General features: G+C 35.8%; 1 protein-coding gene across 2 annotated transcripts in view; it reads right to left on the bottom strand.

Moving 5' to 3' along the window:
* ARID2 (AT-rich interaction domain 2) overlaps positions 1–18,354 on the bottom strand; it is a 160,699-nt gene that overhangs the window by 3,705 nt on the left and 138,640 nt on the right. Inside the window, exons 17-21 of one of the 2 annotated variants that reach the window (XR_014804018.1) lie at positions 6,739–6,877; positions 6,561–6,646; positions 3,708–3,831; positions 3,211–3,619; positions 211–2,611 (exon numbers count right to left, since the gene is read on the bottom strand). Coding sequence is in view for 1 of the 2 variants with exons in the window: in XM_021092987.2 (XP_020948646.2) it covers positions 3,528–3,619; positions 3,708–3,831; positions 6,561–6,646; positions 6,739–6,877 (441 nt within the window). In the remaining variant the exon portion in view is untranslated. Of the gene's footprint in view, positions 1–210; positions 2,612–3,210; positions 3,620–3,707; positions 3,832–6,560; positions 6,647–6,738; positions 6,878–18,354 lie in introns of those variants that run through there. The other variant, XM_021092987.2, reaches the window with a different exon arrangement.

Raw genomic sequence — 18,354 nt, 5'->3', positions numbered from 1 at the left:
TACAGCTACCAGCCCCCACCACAGCCACAGCAGGAACGAGCTGTGTCTGTGACCTACACCACTGGCCACAGCAATGCCAGATCCCCAACCCAGTGAGCAAGGCCAGGGATTGAACCCGAAACCTCATGGTTCCTAGTTGGATTCATTTCCGTTGTGACATGATGGGAACTCCTATATAACAAACTTTAAAATGAACTAAGATTTCTACCATTTTTTTTTTTTTCTGGAAAAGAAAAAATGTTCATAAAAAACTTGATTTAAAAATAACTTACTAATAAGTAGGATCAAATTATTTCCCCTCTATAATCAATGAACATCTTGATAAATAAAAAAGCCATTAGTTTCAAAAACTTAAATAACATCATATTTCCAACCTGATAAACAGTCACACATTAAAAAGTATTCTTTCAGAGTTCCTTTGTGGCAACGCAGGTTAAGGATCTGGCACTGGCACTGCAGCGGCTTGGGTTGCTGCTGTGGCGTCTACATGCCATCGGTGTGGTCAAAAAACGGAAAAAAAAAAAACAACTAGAAACTACATTTAAATCACCAGAATGATTTTAAAGTAACAATTTCATTTTTTGATATAAATTAATATCTTTTACTTTGGGAAGTTTAAAAGTGAAATAAGCACTCACTAGATAAAAAATGAAATATGCCTTCTTTGTTGCATAAAATGATATTCTTTCAGTTTCAAATTTCAAAAGTTCCTTTGTCTTCTGATTTAAGAAAGTATAAATAAACACTGTCACTTTAATGCACTTAAAATAATGAGATCACAACACTAAATCAACTATATTTCAATAAAACTTTAAAAAATGAAAAAAAATAGATAATGGTAAATAGTTTCTAAGTAGTAAAAACAATTTAAGATATGAATCAGCTTCTAAGAAAATATAGCAGTTTGAACACCAGTTTATCTCCTTTCCCTCCCAAAGTGAATTTTAAAAAAATTACATCCCGGAGAAACTGAACCAGAAAGGTTTAGCACATGCAAAGACATAGCATACATATGTGAAGGTTAGGGGTGAGGGATCAATTGGAAAAAAAGTGGGACGGGGTGAAAGTGAACATACTCGGACACAGCGAGATCCTTCTGGCCCCCTTCCCCATTCTGTCTGCAGAATGCAGGCCCTCAAGACTCTCCTTCAAATCACCCACCTCCAAAGGCAAGGAAATCAGAGATGCTTCCCTGCAGAAACAGTCTCTACAGAGACTGATATTTGAAAGGTTTCCAATAAACAGACTTGTTCATCAGTGGTCACCCTAAAATAGTGATCACCAGTGACAAGTGGGGGCCATGCACCTAGAACTTCCAACTGTCTGGCAAGGATATCTTTTTTTTTTTTTTTTTTTTGACTTTTGTCTTTTTAGGGCCATACCTGTGGTACATGGAGGTTGCCAGGTTAGGGGATGAATTTGAGCTGCAGCAACAGCAACAAGGGATCCGAGGCTGAGTCTGTGACCTACGCCACAGCCCACAGCAACACCAGATCCTTAACCCACTGAGCGAGGCCAGGGATCAAACCTGCAACCTCTTGGATGCTAGTCAGATTCATTTCTGCTGAGCCACAATGGGAACTTGTGATATCATTCTTAAAATACAAAATGTAGCCAAAAATCCTCAGACATTTTAGGAATTTCAAATAAACAGTCCAAATATATTGGGAGCAGAGGAAACTTCAAACTACTGGCATTCATATCCTCAGAGAGAGATGAGAAAGCTCTGTATTCAACATATGAACAAGACATTATAAAACAGCAACAACTGGCCACTCAAAAAGAGCTCTTAGATTTTAAAGCACAATAGCTGAAGTAAAAACAAAAGTTCAATAGATGTGATGATAAAGTCAAGGAAATTTCCAGAAATAGATTAAACAGACAAAAATGAAAGCTAAGAAAGGACAGAAAATTGGAGGATCAATCTACAAAGATCTAGCATCCACAAAAACAGTCCAAGAAGTGGGAACAGAGACAATGGATATCAGAGAATTATAAAAAGAAACATTTGAGACATATGTCCCATTACTGAGGGACATGAACCCCCTGCTTGAAAGGATCCACTGAAATGAAATGCCCACTTCAATGACAACAACAAAATACTCACGCATCATCATGACATTTCAGAATATCAGAAATATTTATAGCAAAAAAGACCTAAGAGCTTCCAGAAGGGGGAAAATAGATCCCATACAAAGGAATGGGAACCAGAATGTCACTGGACTGACTTCTTAATGGCAAAGCTGCATGCTAAGCAAAGTGATTTTTCAATCTATAATTCTGTATCTAGCCAAACTATCAAGAATAAGGGTAGACTAAAAAACATTTTCAGACATATAAGGTCTTGAAATTATTGCAAGAGAGAGCTTATCACAATGAGAGAATAAATCAAGTAAAAGAAATAAGTGGAATTCAAGAAAAAAAGTTTCAACATAGGAGAAATTAACACAGGGTGTGTACCAGGCCTAGGATGCAAGCTGTCTAGACTGCCAAGGACAGTGCAAGGGGAAAAAAAAATGTAGAACTGATAAAGGTTTACAACTGCGTTTAACTTTTTTTTGTCTTTTTGCCATTTCTTGGGCCACTCCCGCGGCATATGGAGATTCCCAGGCTAGGGGTCCAATCGGAGCTGTAGCCACTGGCCTACACCAGAGCCACAGCAACACGGGATCCGAGCCGTGTCTGCGACCTACACCACAGCTCACGGCAACGCCGGATCCTTAACCCACTGAGCAAGGGCGGGGATCGAACCCGCAACCTCATGGTTCCTGGTCGGATTCATTAACCACTGCGCCACGACGGGAATTCCCTGTTTAACTTTTTAGGCAGATTATACTACACTTGAAAGACATTGATTGAGGAGTTCCCATTGTGGCGCAACAGAAATCAATCTGACTAGGAACCATGAGGTTGTGGGTTCGATCCCTGGCCTCACTCAGGTTAAGGATCTGGCATTGCTGTGAGCTGTCGTGTAGGTCTCAGATGCACCTTGGATCCTGCATTGCTGTGGCTGTAGCATAGGCTGGCAGCTACAGCTCTGATTCAACCCCTAGCCTGGGAACCTCCATATGCCGAGGGTGCAGCCTTAAAAAGCAAAAAAAGCAAAAAAAAAAAAAAAAAAAAAAAGTGAAAGACACTGATTGAACTATCTGGAAAAATTGGCATTTAGACCCAGAAAAAGCTAATCAAAAAACAAGACAATCATTAAACCCAGAAAAACAAAGAGAAAAATGTACCTGGTTCACCAAATATGTGATTTAAGATTCAACCAAAGTAACAATATTACGAGGAAAGGAAAAGCATGAAGAGGAGAGGTTGTAACACTATTTAATTCTTTAGAAAGAGAGTCAATGGGAAATGTGTAAAATAGGTAAATTAGGAAATAGTAACTAACATAAACATATTATTTAGAAACATGGAAGCAAATACTAGAAGAACACTGAATAAAATGCAGATATCCAACCTTATTAACTTATAGGTAAGAAGTCATCTAAATTCAAACATACTGCAGAAAAGAGATTACTCACCTGCGACCACATTCTGAATATTTACCAATATTTTTTAATATTAAGGCAGCTGTTAGTCGGATGTGTTTAGTTATTGGTCCCTCTTTTTCATCCTTAAAAAGGAAAAGAAAAGAAAAAGAATAAAGATCTAAATCATCAGTGTTCACACCTGTACAGATAAGGTTTTCAAGGCTTACTTACTGTAAAATCTCGGAAGACAAGGTTTCTTGATCCTCTCCTAAGAGCCATAAGGGCAGCACTGGGGTGATTCACAATGGCCTTCTGTGCCCTAGGAGTTGAGCTTGTGCCCCCTACAGCTGGCTGCCTAAATTGATCAGGGAGAGAAAGTGATCCGTTAAGTAATGCTGCAGATAGACTGACAATAACTGTCCAACCTGCTCACTCTTGAGGGGGGTCACTGAAATTCTGGGTGCGAGGTAAGCGAAAGGTCCCAAGGCCCAGCTTTAGTGTTTACGCTACTGTCAGCCTAGGCCAAGGGGCTCTTGATATCAAGAAGTTTCAAGCCTTTTATTTTCCAATCTATCAACTTAAAGTAAGCAACAGATGTTCCAGTATAGCCCATCTATAAATACAACATAGTATCAAGGTTGTGGAGTTCACATTTTTTAATGCAATGTAAACATGTTAAAATGTAAAGATGTCTACAATTTGAGCGGCAAATTTTTTTTGCTAATGGTACCTGATAGTAAAATAACATTATCTACGAAGAAAAGATAACCTAATACGATAATAGGAAATTATGCCAACAAAACTATCGCTTTGTTACATAATTTTATTTTTCATTATTAATTGCTAACTTCAATCAATTCTTTCACTAGAGCTCTACCGTCTTTTTGGAACGACAATAGAGGACTGCAGAGATAGATTTTATATAAAATCAGATCCAGACTACTCTAGGTTTCCTTTGCTAAGCAGAAAAATTACATCAGGATCTGCTATACTCTGGTAAGGCAACAGTGAAGTGAGCAGGGCTAGTTATGAGGAAACTGTCACTAGCTGCTTGACTTTGAATAGTTCACTCTGCCCCTTTGTGCTTCAGGTTTCTCATCTGTAAAACAGGGTATTTCTGGCACCTTTTTACATAAGTAAACTAATTCTGAACATAAAATAAGTTAACATAAAGGCAATCTTTAAATTGTAAACCAGTTTTTATATATAGACATCTACAGATAAGTATATATACACACTTGGTTACAGATAAAAACTATTATTAGATTTTATGATTATAACTGATATGCCAAATATAATTTCTTCCAAATTTGAGCAAAATGAAACACATGGCAACATACTCTTACAAGCTATATAATGCATACAAATTTAATATAGCTGACCATTGTATAACACAGGGGTCGGGATACCCACCCCTCCCTGCAGTTGAAAATCCACATATAACTTTATAGTTGGCTCTCCATATTCACAGTTCTGTATTTGCTGATTCAACCAACCACGGATGGTGTAGAACTGTAGTATTTACTATGACAAAAATTTGTATGTAAGTAGACCCTCTTAGTTCATACATGACTGTGTTGTTCAAGGGTCAATCATACAGTGAAAATTACAGTAAAAGATATTTGGCAGAAAAATGACTTTCACTGCCTTTAGAGTAAAATCCTAACTCATGATTATGGCTTATGGCCTCAGCTACTTGCTACTCATTCTTTGTGTCTCAATTTGGATACGCTTCCTAGCAGAAAGACTTCTTTAGTCTCCTAGATTGGTGGAGGTGGGCTTTCAAGTGCTTGTGCATATCTTCATTTTATTACTTACTAATCATACAACAAGAATTACTCATACTTCTCATTGGATCTACAGATATTTGAAAATAGCAAGACAGAGCTTGGTAATGCAATCCTTATACCACACCTTGGTGGCTAGCATATGGAATGAACAGTAATGGTGAGAAAAAAGTAAATAATAATGGAATGAATAAACAGCTTCTGGGTTCCCATACTTCTAGTTCTCCATCTAGAATTTCAACTCTGTTAAGTTACAGACTGTATGAATTCCCTATGTCTGGCATAAAGTCCAGTACATGGCAGCACCTCAATAAATGGTGACAAATTTATTTTCACATTATGAGAATTAAAAATACAGTTGACCCTTGGTATCTACAGAGTACTGGTTCCAGGACCCAATCCCATGGGATGACTGTATTTGCACAGAGAGATAAGCACACATCTTAAGAGATACACACATCTTCCCGTGTGCTTTAAAACATCTCTAAATTACTTATATATCTAATACAATGTAAGTGCTAGGTAAATAGTTGCCACTACATGGCAAATTCAAGTTTTGCTATTTGGAACTTCCTGAATTTTTTTTCAAGTATTTTTGATCCCTGGTTGTTTGAATCTTTGGATGCTGAACCTGAACACAAAGAGGGCTGACTGTGTTATTTGGGTTACAGAATTTACAACTAAAGGTCTCAGTGAGAAAGAGAATACTTGATACTATGTAAATCTAAGAAGGACCTTAACGGGAATCTACAGCCAAGTCAGAACTTGCCTACATGCATTACAAGCCTGTGTTCATGAGATAACAGGTAAATGAATAACCAAAACCATATGGTTATATGTGACACACATACTCTTATACAGAAACCTCCAATGCCACCTTGGCCTCCCCTCAGAGGAATAGTTGTAAGAATGAATCTCTTTGCTATTATCAAATAGGTTTTCAATTACTCTCCAAAAGGACAAAGAACCATATATTTATTTCCAGTTTACAAAGCATTTCTCATACATCATCTGTCTTTACTTCCAATGACTTGTCTATGAAGTAGTACCAAAATGTCAGACCTATAAGGTACTTACAGACCACGGGGTTCAGCCAATATGAAAAGTGATGTCTAAGCAACTTAAGCAACTTGAACAGGGTCACATACAGAGCTGGTTAATGGCAGACATGGACTAGAACCCAGGTTTCCCATCTCCCCATGTGCTAAGTTGCCTTTCACTGCTACTTATGTTTTGCCTAGTTTCCTGACTTGTCTTTTTTTAAATGAACAACAGGAAGTAAACTCATATTTCTTACTTGGTAGAAGGTTTTTGACTTCCTGCTTGTCCTGGTTCATCTTGTTTTAATCCTGCAAGCAGGGCATCTTTTGAACAGTGCTTATCCTTTTTGAGAAGAGGAAATAAAAAACATATGCATTAAGATCTTTAATGCAACCAAATGAGTTACTGACCAAACAGTATTTAAGAAAGTGTACCTGTAAGTGAGTAATGAAAGAAAACCTCTGTCGCTGAAAAGGCTCACAACCTTCCCAAAGACACTGCCCCGGATATACGTCTTTGCCTCCATGTTCAGTTGCTGCATGGTAGAACACCTGCGAAGGGGTCTGAAACCACCTACAAAAGATAAAAGCAGTAGAAATTTTCTGAAACTTAAATATATTCTTTAAAATAGAAAACCTGCTCTAACACAAAAGCTCCAGATAATATACAGAAATATTACACAAAATAGTACAAAAAAATCCCAAGTTCATTTCATTTCAAAGAACATTAAAAAAACCCAAAGAACGTTTTAAAAATTTGTTTATTTTCCAAGTCAAAAAATCAACTGTCCTGAACACTTCTGGTAATTTAAGTTTATTGCTTCATTCTCGATTCTCTACCTTCAATGAAGGTCAGCTAAAAATCTCTTGAAAGTAAATGAAATTTCGTATTAAAACACAACAGAACATTATTTTATAAACAAATACTACACCCTATTATACTTTTAGAAGCTGCTTAATTAAGCATTTACTAGATTTCATATTATATATAATAAATTACCATATTTGATCTAATAACCTAAACACTACAAATTTGGGGGAGTCTAGCTTTTTAGTTAAATTCACATTTTGTATATCCACCCATGTTTAACAAGTCACCATCTCTCATTTCTCCAACATCACACCCTCCTCACACATAGACCCTGCAGCTTAATAATACAGATGTCAAACCTGAAGAAAATCAGATACTATTCCCCTGTATTAATTAGAATACATGCCAATAATAGAGAATACTGAAATCCAGATGGCAAAGAATACATTAAAAGACTTCAATTACTACTTAGTAACTAAAATATTTGTAAAATCAATATCTTTAAAGTTTATGCAAGGGTTCTCTTAGGATTTAATTTTTTAGGGATGTCAGATAAATATGTCTATATTTGAGCCAGTTTTTGATGTGAGCACATATACATAATACTTCAAATCAATATTCCTTCAGGAAATGATAAGCATTTAAAATATATATTTTTTGGCTGTACTTGTGGCATGTGGAAGTTCCTGGGCCAGGGACTGAACCCTCACCACAGCTTTGGCAATGCTGCTATTCCACAAGAGAACTTCCTAAAATACATTTTAATCAAAAGAATTGAATACTGAATTATAAAAGAAAATCAAAAATCATTGTAAATGACATATTTTATACCATTTATATTAATCTATATCAATACTTACCAAAAGCTTATTGTGAGACGCTGATGGATTTGAAGTATTAACATGGTTAAAGTGCCCATACTACCAAAAGCAATCTACAGATTCTATGTAATCCCTATCAAAATTTCAAGTGCATTTTTCATAGAAATAGAACAAACAATTCTAAAATTTGTATGGAAACACAAAATACCTCAAAGAGCCAAAGCAATCCTGAGAAAGATGAAAAGTTGAAGCATCATTTGCCCTAATTTCACACCATATCATAAAGCTATAGTAATCAAAATGGTATGGTATTGGTATAAGAACAGACACATATATCAATGAAACAGAAGAGCACCCAGAAATAAACCCATGCATATATAGCCAATTTTACTCCTTTTATGACAAAGGAGTCAAAAATACACAACAACAACAAAAAATAGTGTCTTTAATAAATGGTGTTGAGAAAACTGGATAGCCATATGCAAAAGAATGAAACTCAACCACTATTTTATGCCATAGAAAAAATTTAACTCAAAATGGTTTAAAGACTGGAATGTAAGACCTGAAACCACAAAAGTTCTAGAAGACGACAGAGGTGGTAAGCTCCTTGACATAGACATTGGTGGATGATTTTGTAGATTTGACACCAAAGGCAATGCAACAATAAACAAAAGTAAAAAAGCAAAAGAAACAAATGGGACCACATCAAACTAAAAAGCTTTTAGCACAGCAAAGGAAACAATCGACACAATGAAAAGACAACTGGAGAAAATACTTGCAATCATGAATATATTGAACAGGAGAAAAAATTTGCAAATCATATACGTGACAAAGGATTAATATCTAAAATATATAAAGAACTCATACAACTCAGTAGCAAAAACTCAAAAATTAAAAAAAAAAATAGGTAGAGGTTCCAAATAGGTATTTTTCTAAAGAAGACATACAGATGGTTAACAGGTACATGAAAAGGTACTCAACATCACAAATCAAAATCACAATGATTAAAAAAAAAAAATCACAATGAGTTCTTTTGTAGTGCAGTGGGTTAAGGATCTGGCACTATCACTGCAGCAGCTTCGGTCTTACTGTGGCGCGGGTTTAATTCCTAGCCTAAGAACTTCCAAATTCCACAGGTGCGGCCCCCGCCTAACAAACAAAAAATAAAAGACAAAAACAAACAAAACAACAACAACAACAAAACTCACAATGAGGTATCACCCCACAGCTATTAGAATGACTCAAATCAAAAATGAAGAAAATTACAAGCATTTTTGAGGATATGGAGAAAAGGAAACCCCTGCTCTTGTACACTACTGGTGGGAATGTAAACTGGTGTGGCCACTGTGGAGAACAGTTTTCCAAAATATTAAAAATAGAACTACCGTATGATCCAGCAATTCCCCTTTTGGATATTTATTTGAATAAATGAAAACACTAACTTGAAAATATAAGTGCACCCCCATGTTCACTGCAGCCACTATACAGGAACAACCTATGTGTCCATCAACAAATATAAAACGAAAATGTGGTCCATGTACACATGTATGTATACACACACACACACAAACACACACAGAGGAATACTGCCCATAAAAAAGAATAAAATCTTGCCATCTTCAATGGACCTCAAGAGAATCATGCTAAGTGAAATATGTCAGACAGAGAAAGACAAATACTCTATGATCTCACTTAATACGTGGAGGTTGGAAAAAAGACAAGCAAAACAACCCTCTCCTCACCAAGTTCATAAGTAAAGAGAAGAGCTTGGTGGTTGCCAGGAGCAGAGGGTTGCGAGCCTGGGGCGGGAGTCGGGGGTGGGTTGTGAAATGGGTGAAGGAAGCCAAAAGATACAAAATTCTAATTTTAAAATAACTCATGGGGTGTAATTTTTTTTTCTTTCGTTTTTGGCTACCCGGCAGCATATGGAGTTCCCGGGCCAGAGATCAGATCCAAGCTGAGGACCTAAGTCACAAGGGTGGCAATGCGGGATCCTTAACCCACTGCACTGGGCCAGTGATTGAATCTGTGTTCCAGCACTCCCAAGACACCGCCAACTGCATTGCATCACAGCAGGAACTCCGGTAATTTTTTAAATTTACTGTGAAACTAAAATCAGTAAGTATTTTTTAGTTTTGGAATTTCTTTTACTTTTCAGAACTCACAATGTTTTCATTAATATGAAATAAATATAACTAGAGCTCTAATAATTGTCATATGAATATATTTCTAACTGTACTTTTAAGATCTTACCTAAATACTGTTAATTCACTAATTGAAAGGTGAAACTCTGTATACACACACACACACACACACACACACCAAAATCCAATGTTCTACTTACTAGTAGTTAAAATGATATCTATTTTTAAACTGTTCTGCAATACATTAAATGAATCAAGTTTATCATATACAAAACTGAAGAATTTACTAGTTAAAGAAAAAAGGATAGAACTACTGCTTCTTTATATCGATTTGAATGACTAAATCTACACAACTGTGTGTGTGTGTGGTTTTAAGACAACAGGAATTTTTAAGTGCTCATTTTACCTGCCCAGCACAGAATCTATTCTTTCCCTCATACCTACTACCTTTCCCCTACCCACCGAGTCTACTTTCTCTCTATTCATCCAACTATTCAAGTCATACAGACCAGTCTTTGACTGACTATGGTGCAAGGTGAGGTTCTAGAATAATGATGAAGCTGGCTGCAACGATCACATGAGGATGGAAAGAAGTTAAGGTTTACAAATCCATTAAATGGAATATCTGGATCTAAATGCTTAAATGTAATTTCAATGCAAAATAGTGAGTTTTCAAAATACTATGGATTTCTCTGGGATGGGAGAAGGGTAAGACAGGAAGTGGTATGCCACTACTGCTTACTAGCATGTCTAGAACCACTTTCCTTACTACTACCTTTCCATCAACAATCTATCCCAGGGGTGCCCCAAAATAAACATCTTCATTTAAATAAATCAGAAAAATTCAAAAGAGCAAGAAAATGAAAACCAAAATTCCCTGACTCGATTACCCAGACTGCTAACATTTTAGTATATTTCCTTTAAGTCTTCTCTGTGCATACACATTTTTAAATTAAACTGGATCTTTTTTTCCCCCTAATTCAAGTATAGCTAATTTAAAATCTTGCATTAGTTTTTGGTGTACAGCAACATGATTCAGTTATACATATATACATGCATTTTTCCACATTCTTTCCCACTATGGTTTATTACAGGATATTGAATACAGTAGGACCTTATTGTTTATCTATTTTATATAAAGTAGACTGTATCTGCTAACCCCAAACTATTTATCCTTCTCCAGCCCCTTTTTCCCTTTGATAACCATACATTTGCTTTCTATGTCTGTAAATCTAAAACTGGGTCTCTTACTAAAACAATTTTATACACTGTTTTGTATACTATGGCTATATGGTGCTTTTGTACAAATTAAAAGAATGTCCTTAAGATTCTTTACTTCAATCTGCTGAAAAAGTTATTAAACAGTTTTAAAATAGACATTTAATAACAACAGTTATTAAAAATACAATTTCTGGCACGTACAATGTGAATGATGCCCGTGGCCCCCTCCACATACACGCTTGGATGTGCACAACCACAGTTGAAAGCACGAAGCAGGTAACTTTTCTCTGAAATTCATTTTACTTACAGGTAACCTAGCGTTCAGGATGGTTGTGGGGCTTAAATGTGGTGACGTGTAAAATTATTTGGTAAATAGTACACTGACAATAAATGAGAGCTATTATCATCATTATCATTATTAGTAGTAGTAGTCGTTGTGGCACTAGTAACCTCTTTTTTTTAATCTTGCCCATCTTACTAATCGTCTGCCCTGAGATCTTTTCCACAGCTGTTCCAAAGTTGCCAAGTCTTGCTCAATAAAGTTTAGTCCACCTCCGAGTTAATGCTTCCAATTATCAAATTGACTCCTACTGTAATTCATAACTCATTAATTTCTGCTTGGGGAAAGATTTGGAGCAGTTTCGGTGGAGAATGCTGTTAAACCTCACCAAACCTCAATCTTAATTTTTTAGAGCTTGTCTTGACTTGTATTAGTGTGACTTTATGAATTTAGGGACTTTTATATCTCTGGGGAAAAAAGGCTTATTTCTGAAAGAACTTAAGTATACTCCATCAGAGCTTCTTTAACTTCCTTTTTCTCTACGTTAAATCTTCTGTTATTATTCATCCTTTCCTTCCCTTGGATATTAACCAAAAGTAGTCATTAATTCCAGGGTTAACGCCTTCATTTATATACTTCATAAACTATCCCTTCTTTTGCATCTTCCATCTTTTTCTTTCTACTGAATTGTATACTTAAGTATAACAGCATATATGCTACTCAACTGAAAAACAAAAGGAACATTTTTTTTCTCTGATCCTGTTACTTTCACAAAAGATAGCAACTATATTTATAATATCTGCCAAGGTGATACAAAATTTTATTAATACCGAATACATTTATTACAGTAACTGTATCTGACATTTTCCTCAGTCACTGGCCATCTTCCAAAGATATATATTATTTTCAATTATGTCATCAATACAATTTATAATGGCTAGTTACCTGCTCATTGTATTGTAGCTAAAGGTCAGGATTAGATTTTATTCTTTCATTGAAATCACTTTCAGCCAAATTCTTTTTTCTTTCATTGTAGTAAAAAGCTGTTTGGTTCAACTAAATAAATTATTTACATAAGGCTACTAGGTGCAAGTTTGCTGATTCCAACTCCCCTAAGCAAACACTTAACGTTAAAACACTTTCTACCAAAACTTTGAAAAGCTAAACCCCATTACTTTTTTGTGTAATTTATATTATGATTAGTATCACTTTTTCTACCATCAAACACTTTCTTAGGCATTATGAAAACATAAGTGAAGTAAATAAAGCACACTTTTTCTATGACTTTAAGATTTTATTATTATAAAAAGCCTATAATCTATGCCAAAGATTATATGTTAGTAATACATATTATGATACTTTAATAATCACTATATACAAAAGAAGAATTTGAAAACAAACATCTGTAGCTATAAAGTTTTTTCCTTTGTCTTTAAAACATAAGTAAAAGGGCTGAAAATAGCATTTCAGTTCACATAGTTTCATTTAGAGTCTTCTTAATTGCTCAAGTTCTTGGCAAGCTATTTTTCCTTTAATGCCCCAAAAAGTAGTCCATATCCTTCTTAATAACCCGCCTGCTACAAAAAAAATTTATTTATTTATTTATTTTTGTCTCTTTAGGGCCACACCTATGGCATATGGAGGTTCCCAGGCTAGTGGTCAAATTGGAACTGCAGCTGCTGGCCTGCACCACAGCTCATGGCAACACCAGATTCTTAACCCATTGAGCGAAGCCAGGGATGGAACCCATATCCTCATGGATGTTAGCTGGGTTCATTAACCACTGAGCCACGACGGGAACTCCCTGCAAAAATTTTTTTTTTTTTTTTTTGTCTTTTTGTCTTTTTGTTGTTGTTGTTGTTGCTATTTCTTGGGCCGCTCCCGCGGCATATGGAGGTTCCCAGGCTAGGGGTTGAATCGGAGCTGTAGCCACCGGCCTACGCCAGAGCCACAGCAACGCAGGATCCGAGCCACGTCTGCAACCTACACCACAGCTCACGGCAACGCCGGATCGTTAACCCACTGAGCAAGGGCAGGGACCGAACCCGCAACCTCATGGTTCCTAGTTGGATTCGTTAACCACTGCGCCACGACGGGAACTCCCCTGCAAAAATTTTTAATCTGACTTAAAACACATGGGATATATATTTTGCAGGAAAATTTTAGTTTAAAAGCAAGATGTGCATTTAAATGTTAATAGTATATATCAAAAACTCTACACTGCAAATATATTTTAGTTTAAAAAAAAGCTATATTATTAGTTGTAGTACAATTAACTTTTATTTCAACCTTGGACATCTAATTGTTTTACATAGGTAATATTCTATGGCAAAAGAAATACTGAAGGTATATATTATTTTGCATTCAAAGATTTAATAAAAAGCTAAAAATTGAGGGGAAAAAGCCCAGACTAACAATTTGCTGGGAGACTATACCCAATTTATTATATCCATCTGTAAAGTTTCAAACGTTAAAAAAAAAAAGGAAGACAACTAACTTCACTATTAAAAGAAATGAGGGAGTTTCCGCTGTGATGTAGTAGTGGGTTAATGATCTGGCTCAGCTCTGTGGCATTGCAGTGGTTAAAGATCCTGCGTTGCCACAGCTGTGCGTAGGTTGCACATGCGGCTTGGATTTAATCCCTGGCCCAGGAACTTCTATATGCCATGGTGTGGCCAAAAATAATAACTTATTTCTTTAATATATGACTAAAGAATACAAATGCAAACTGGACAGCCCAAAATCAGTACTTGTGTTTTTGGAAACTAAATGTTGCTGTTGCTACAGGAATGAATTCTCTACTCTCAGCTTCTTTGCCCCAGTCAGTCCAAATTCAAAGCCATAGACAGGAACGAATGACTGGCTGGCTTAGCTGCCAAAGGCAATGAAGAAAGAAGAAAGTGCTTGGCCTTCTTTTTTTGTGTTTTGGAGACAGAGAGATGTTCTGTTCCCAATAACACTCAAATTACAGGACATTATCTCAAACAGAGAAAGGCGGTTCTGATGCAGGTAAGCCAAAACCAACTATCTTTGGTTCTGCCTCCTTTCCTCTAATAATATCAATAATATTATAATAAAGTATTAATATTACTGATATCTAATAGAAGAAAGGATTTCCGTATTTATTCTTTGATCCTCCAATACCAACTCTTACTAACCTACTGTTCTATGATGCAGTCACATACTTTACATACCAAAACAGAAAACATATTTTCAGGTATCTTCTTTAAATATACTTTAAGAATATGAACCTGCCACTAAAATCTGAATATAGGCTAAAACAATACATTAAAAAAGTAGTATGGAAGTAGATCTGTACAGTTGAGTCATTACAAAATATTACAATTAAACTAAACATAAATTTGAAGATAAAAAAGAGCAGTGAAGTGGGTATTCATGTGTTTTTAATGAACTAAGATAGAATAAACAAATGAATTTAAGACTGGATTTTCACTTCAATTCCTTGGAGATTTTGGATACTTGAATATGTATCTGGCATATTCACAAACATAATTTGATTGCATTTCTATGACAGCTCTCTGAGGAATGCCAAACTACCCCTATTTTACTGCTGAGGAAACAAGCTTTCAAACTTCCTATAGTTTTCTATAGCCATAGAACTATGTGGCAAGAGCTGGGATTTGAAACCAGATATGTCTAACCAATAAAGACCTGACTTTTTCCCTATTATACTACACAACTGTTTACTTGGATAATATGTATAAATTTATTACTAGGTAAAAACTGAGGCATATACTTTTATAAATAAGATCTATGATTCTATAATTTTCACCTTTTTTAAAATGCTGGCAAATTCTGAAAGTATTCTAGGTTTGAGATTAACATTGGTACATAATTCTTATTTTGTACAGTTTCAAAGATTAAAGTTTATTAATAAACTACAGGCTAGATTCTCACTCTAGGAAATCCATTTATAAACTAACAGTTAACATCATGCTGACAATACATAAATAAGAATTAAGAATAAAGATCTTCCAGTTTAAAGAGCTTGGAAGTTGTCACTCCCATTCTCAGAACAAGAAGAAAGCTGAACAAAATGAAAACTAACTCTTCTTAAAATCATCAGGGAACTGAGGTCACAGGCAAACTGCCTTCTTGAAAACCAGATAGACAGTTGAATACTGGTAGGAATACTGAAGCAGTAACTGATGAATTGATGGAGGTCCAGTATGGATTAAGTTGCAAACTAAAAATTCCTAAAAGGTCAGTCTCTGGGTAAAGCCCACACTATTGTGAGTTTTACTTCCAGGAACACTACCAGGTTCTCATTATAAAGACTGGAGAAAAGCGGCCTAGCATTTGTAGCAGGGAGAGGAAGAAAGCAACCATTTAAAAACATGCCCACAATGTTCTTTTCTCCTTAATGAAGATCTGCCCTCCAGAAAAATTACTTTACCAGAGCCTTATCTGACTTAGATTAACTTGAGCCTGTCCAGACTCCTGTCTCACATAATGGGAGAAAAATAAAGAAAATTCTCAAAGACGCAGACCCTTGACCGAAATCATTTTTTTTAAAAAAAAAATGAGATTTAAGCATGAGATTATAGAATGCTTCCCCCTCCCCAATACCTTATCAGCCTATCAACAGTGCTCCAGTACAATAATTCTGGATTACAACTGAGAGAGCTGTAAATACACATCCTATTTTAAAAGGAGAAAGGAAACCCAAATACAGCAGTAAACATTAAACACAGCACAACCCCTTCCTGATAAACATATACCTCACACTAAAGGTCTACTTACCCTAGCTCCTATTAACTGATTCAACCATGTCAGATTTCAACAAAAATTTACAAGGCATGTTAAATGTTAAAACAAAACAAAATAAAAAATCAAGGACTGAAGACACAATGCAAGTATCAGAACCAGACTCAGACATGTCAGAGATTTTGGAATTATCATCCTGGAAATTTAAAATAATTATTATTAATAAGGTGCTAAAAAAAGGTGGAAGCTGCCAGAAGAGATGAATAATGAAAGCAGAGAAATGGAGATGCAAAGAATCAAAATGAAATGCTAGAAATAAAAAAAAATAATAACATCAATGAAGAATGCCTTTGATGAAGTCATCAGTAGACTGAACATGGCAAAACAAACAACTGGTGAGCTTGAAGATATGTCAGAAGCAACTTCCCAACTGAAGCATAAAGAGAAAAAAGAATGAAAAAGAAGAAACAGAATATCCAAGAACTGTGAGGCAATTACTAAAGGTTGCAACATATGTGTACTGGGAATAACAGAAAGAAAGTAAAGAGAGAGAAAAAACAAAAACAAAAAACATATTTGAAGAACAGCTGAGAATTTCCCCAGATTAATGACACACTAAACCACAGGTCTAGGAAACTCACCAAGTACAGGAAACATAAAAACAAACAAACAAAAAAAACCCCACAACCCTACACTTAGGAATATCATATACAAAAATGCTAAAAACCCAGGATAAAAAATCTTGAAAGAAATACCTTACTGACGGTATAACAAGGATAAGATTAAACTGGTTGTCTCTTGAGAAACCCTGCAAGCAAAAAGGGTAGAATGAAATTTTTTTTTTGTCTTTTTGCCACTTCTTGGGCCACTCCCGAGGCATATGGAGCTTCCCAGGCTAGGGGTCCAATTGGAGCTGTAGCCACTGGCCTACACCAGAGCCACAGCAACGCGGGATCCGAGCCGCGTCTGCGACCTTTACCACAGCTCATGGCAACGCCGGATCCTTAACCCACTGAGCGAGGCCAGGGATTGAACCCACAACCTCATGTTTCCTAGTCGGATTCATTAACCACTGCGCCACGACGGGAGCTCCTAGAATGAAATATTTAGTGTTGAAAGAAAAACATTCACCAGCCTAGAATCTTATGTCCACAAAATCATGTTTCAAAAGTGAAAGAGAAATAAAGACTTTTCTCAAACAAACAAAAACTCAGTATATTTGCACAAGAGACCTGCCTAAAAGAATTGTTATAAGAAGTTCCATAAGGAGAAAGTTCCCTACAGAGTTCATAAACTCACATCCATATAAAGAAAAGGTGTTAGAGAAGGAATAAATGGGGGTAAAATATTATTCTTACTCTTAGCTGATCTAACAGATGAATGTTTGTTCAAAATAATAGCAACAATGTACTTGGTGATTATAGCACTTGAATAATTGAAACTGAATGACAGTAATGGCATAAGGGACACTAGGAAAGAATATCCATTACAAAGTACCTAAAATATCCATTAAGTGTATACTGGTATTTGAAAATGGACTTAGAGTACCTGTGAATACATATTTCAAATATGAGAACAAAAAATTTTCAAAAAAGTATAGTTGATATGCTAAGAGAGAGGAGAAAATGGAACCATATTAAGTACTCTGTTAAAACCAAAAATAGCAGGATAACATGAAAAGAGGAAGAAACAAAAACCAGTGAAACAAATATAAAAAATTTATCACTGTGATAGATATTAATGCAACTGTATCAATAATTACTTTAAATGTGAATCATCTAAACACACAAAAGACAAAGAGACTGAAGTTCCCACAGTGACACAGTGGTTTAAGAATCTGACTGCAGCAAGCTCGGGTCACTGTGGAGGTGTGGGTTTGATCTCTAGCCTGGCATGGTGGGGTAAGGGATCCAACATTGTTGTAGCTGCAGCTAGGATTCAATCCCTGGCCTGGGAAATTCCAAATGCCACAGGTGCAACCATAAAATTTAAAAACAAACAAACAAAAAACATGACAAAGATACAGGCAGAGTAAATAAATAGTAA

This window comes from Sus scrofa, chromosome 5 (genome assembly GCF_054392235.1).
Source record: "Sus scrofa isolate SSC_HxYL_T2T_F1_AM1 chromosome 5, Sscrofa_HxYL_maternal_Yorkshire_Landrace_v2.0, whole genome shotgun sequence".
In the NCBI taxonomy this organism is placed as follows: Eukaryota; Metazoa; Chordata; class Mammalia; order Artiodactyla; family Suidae; genus Sus; species Sus scrofa.
This window is presented reverse-complemented; position numbering and strand designations above follow the sequence as displayed.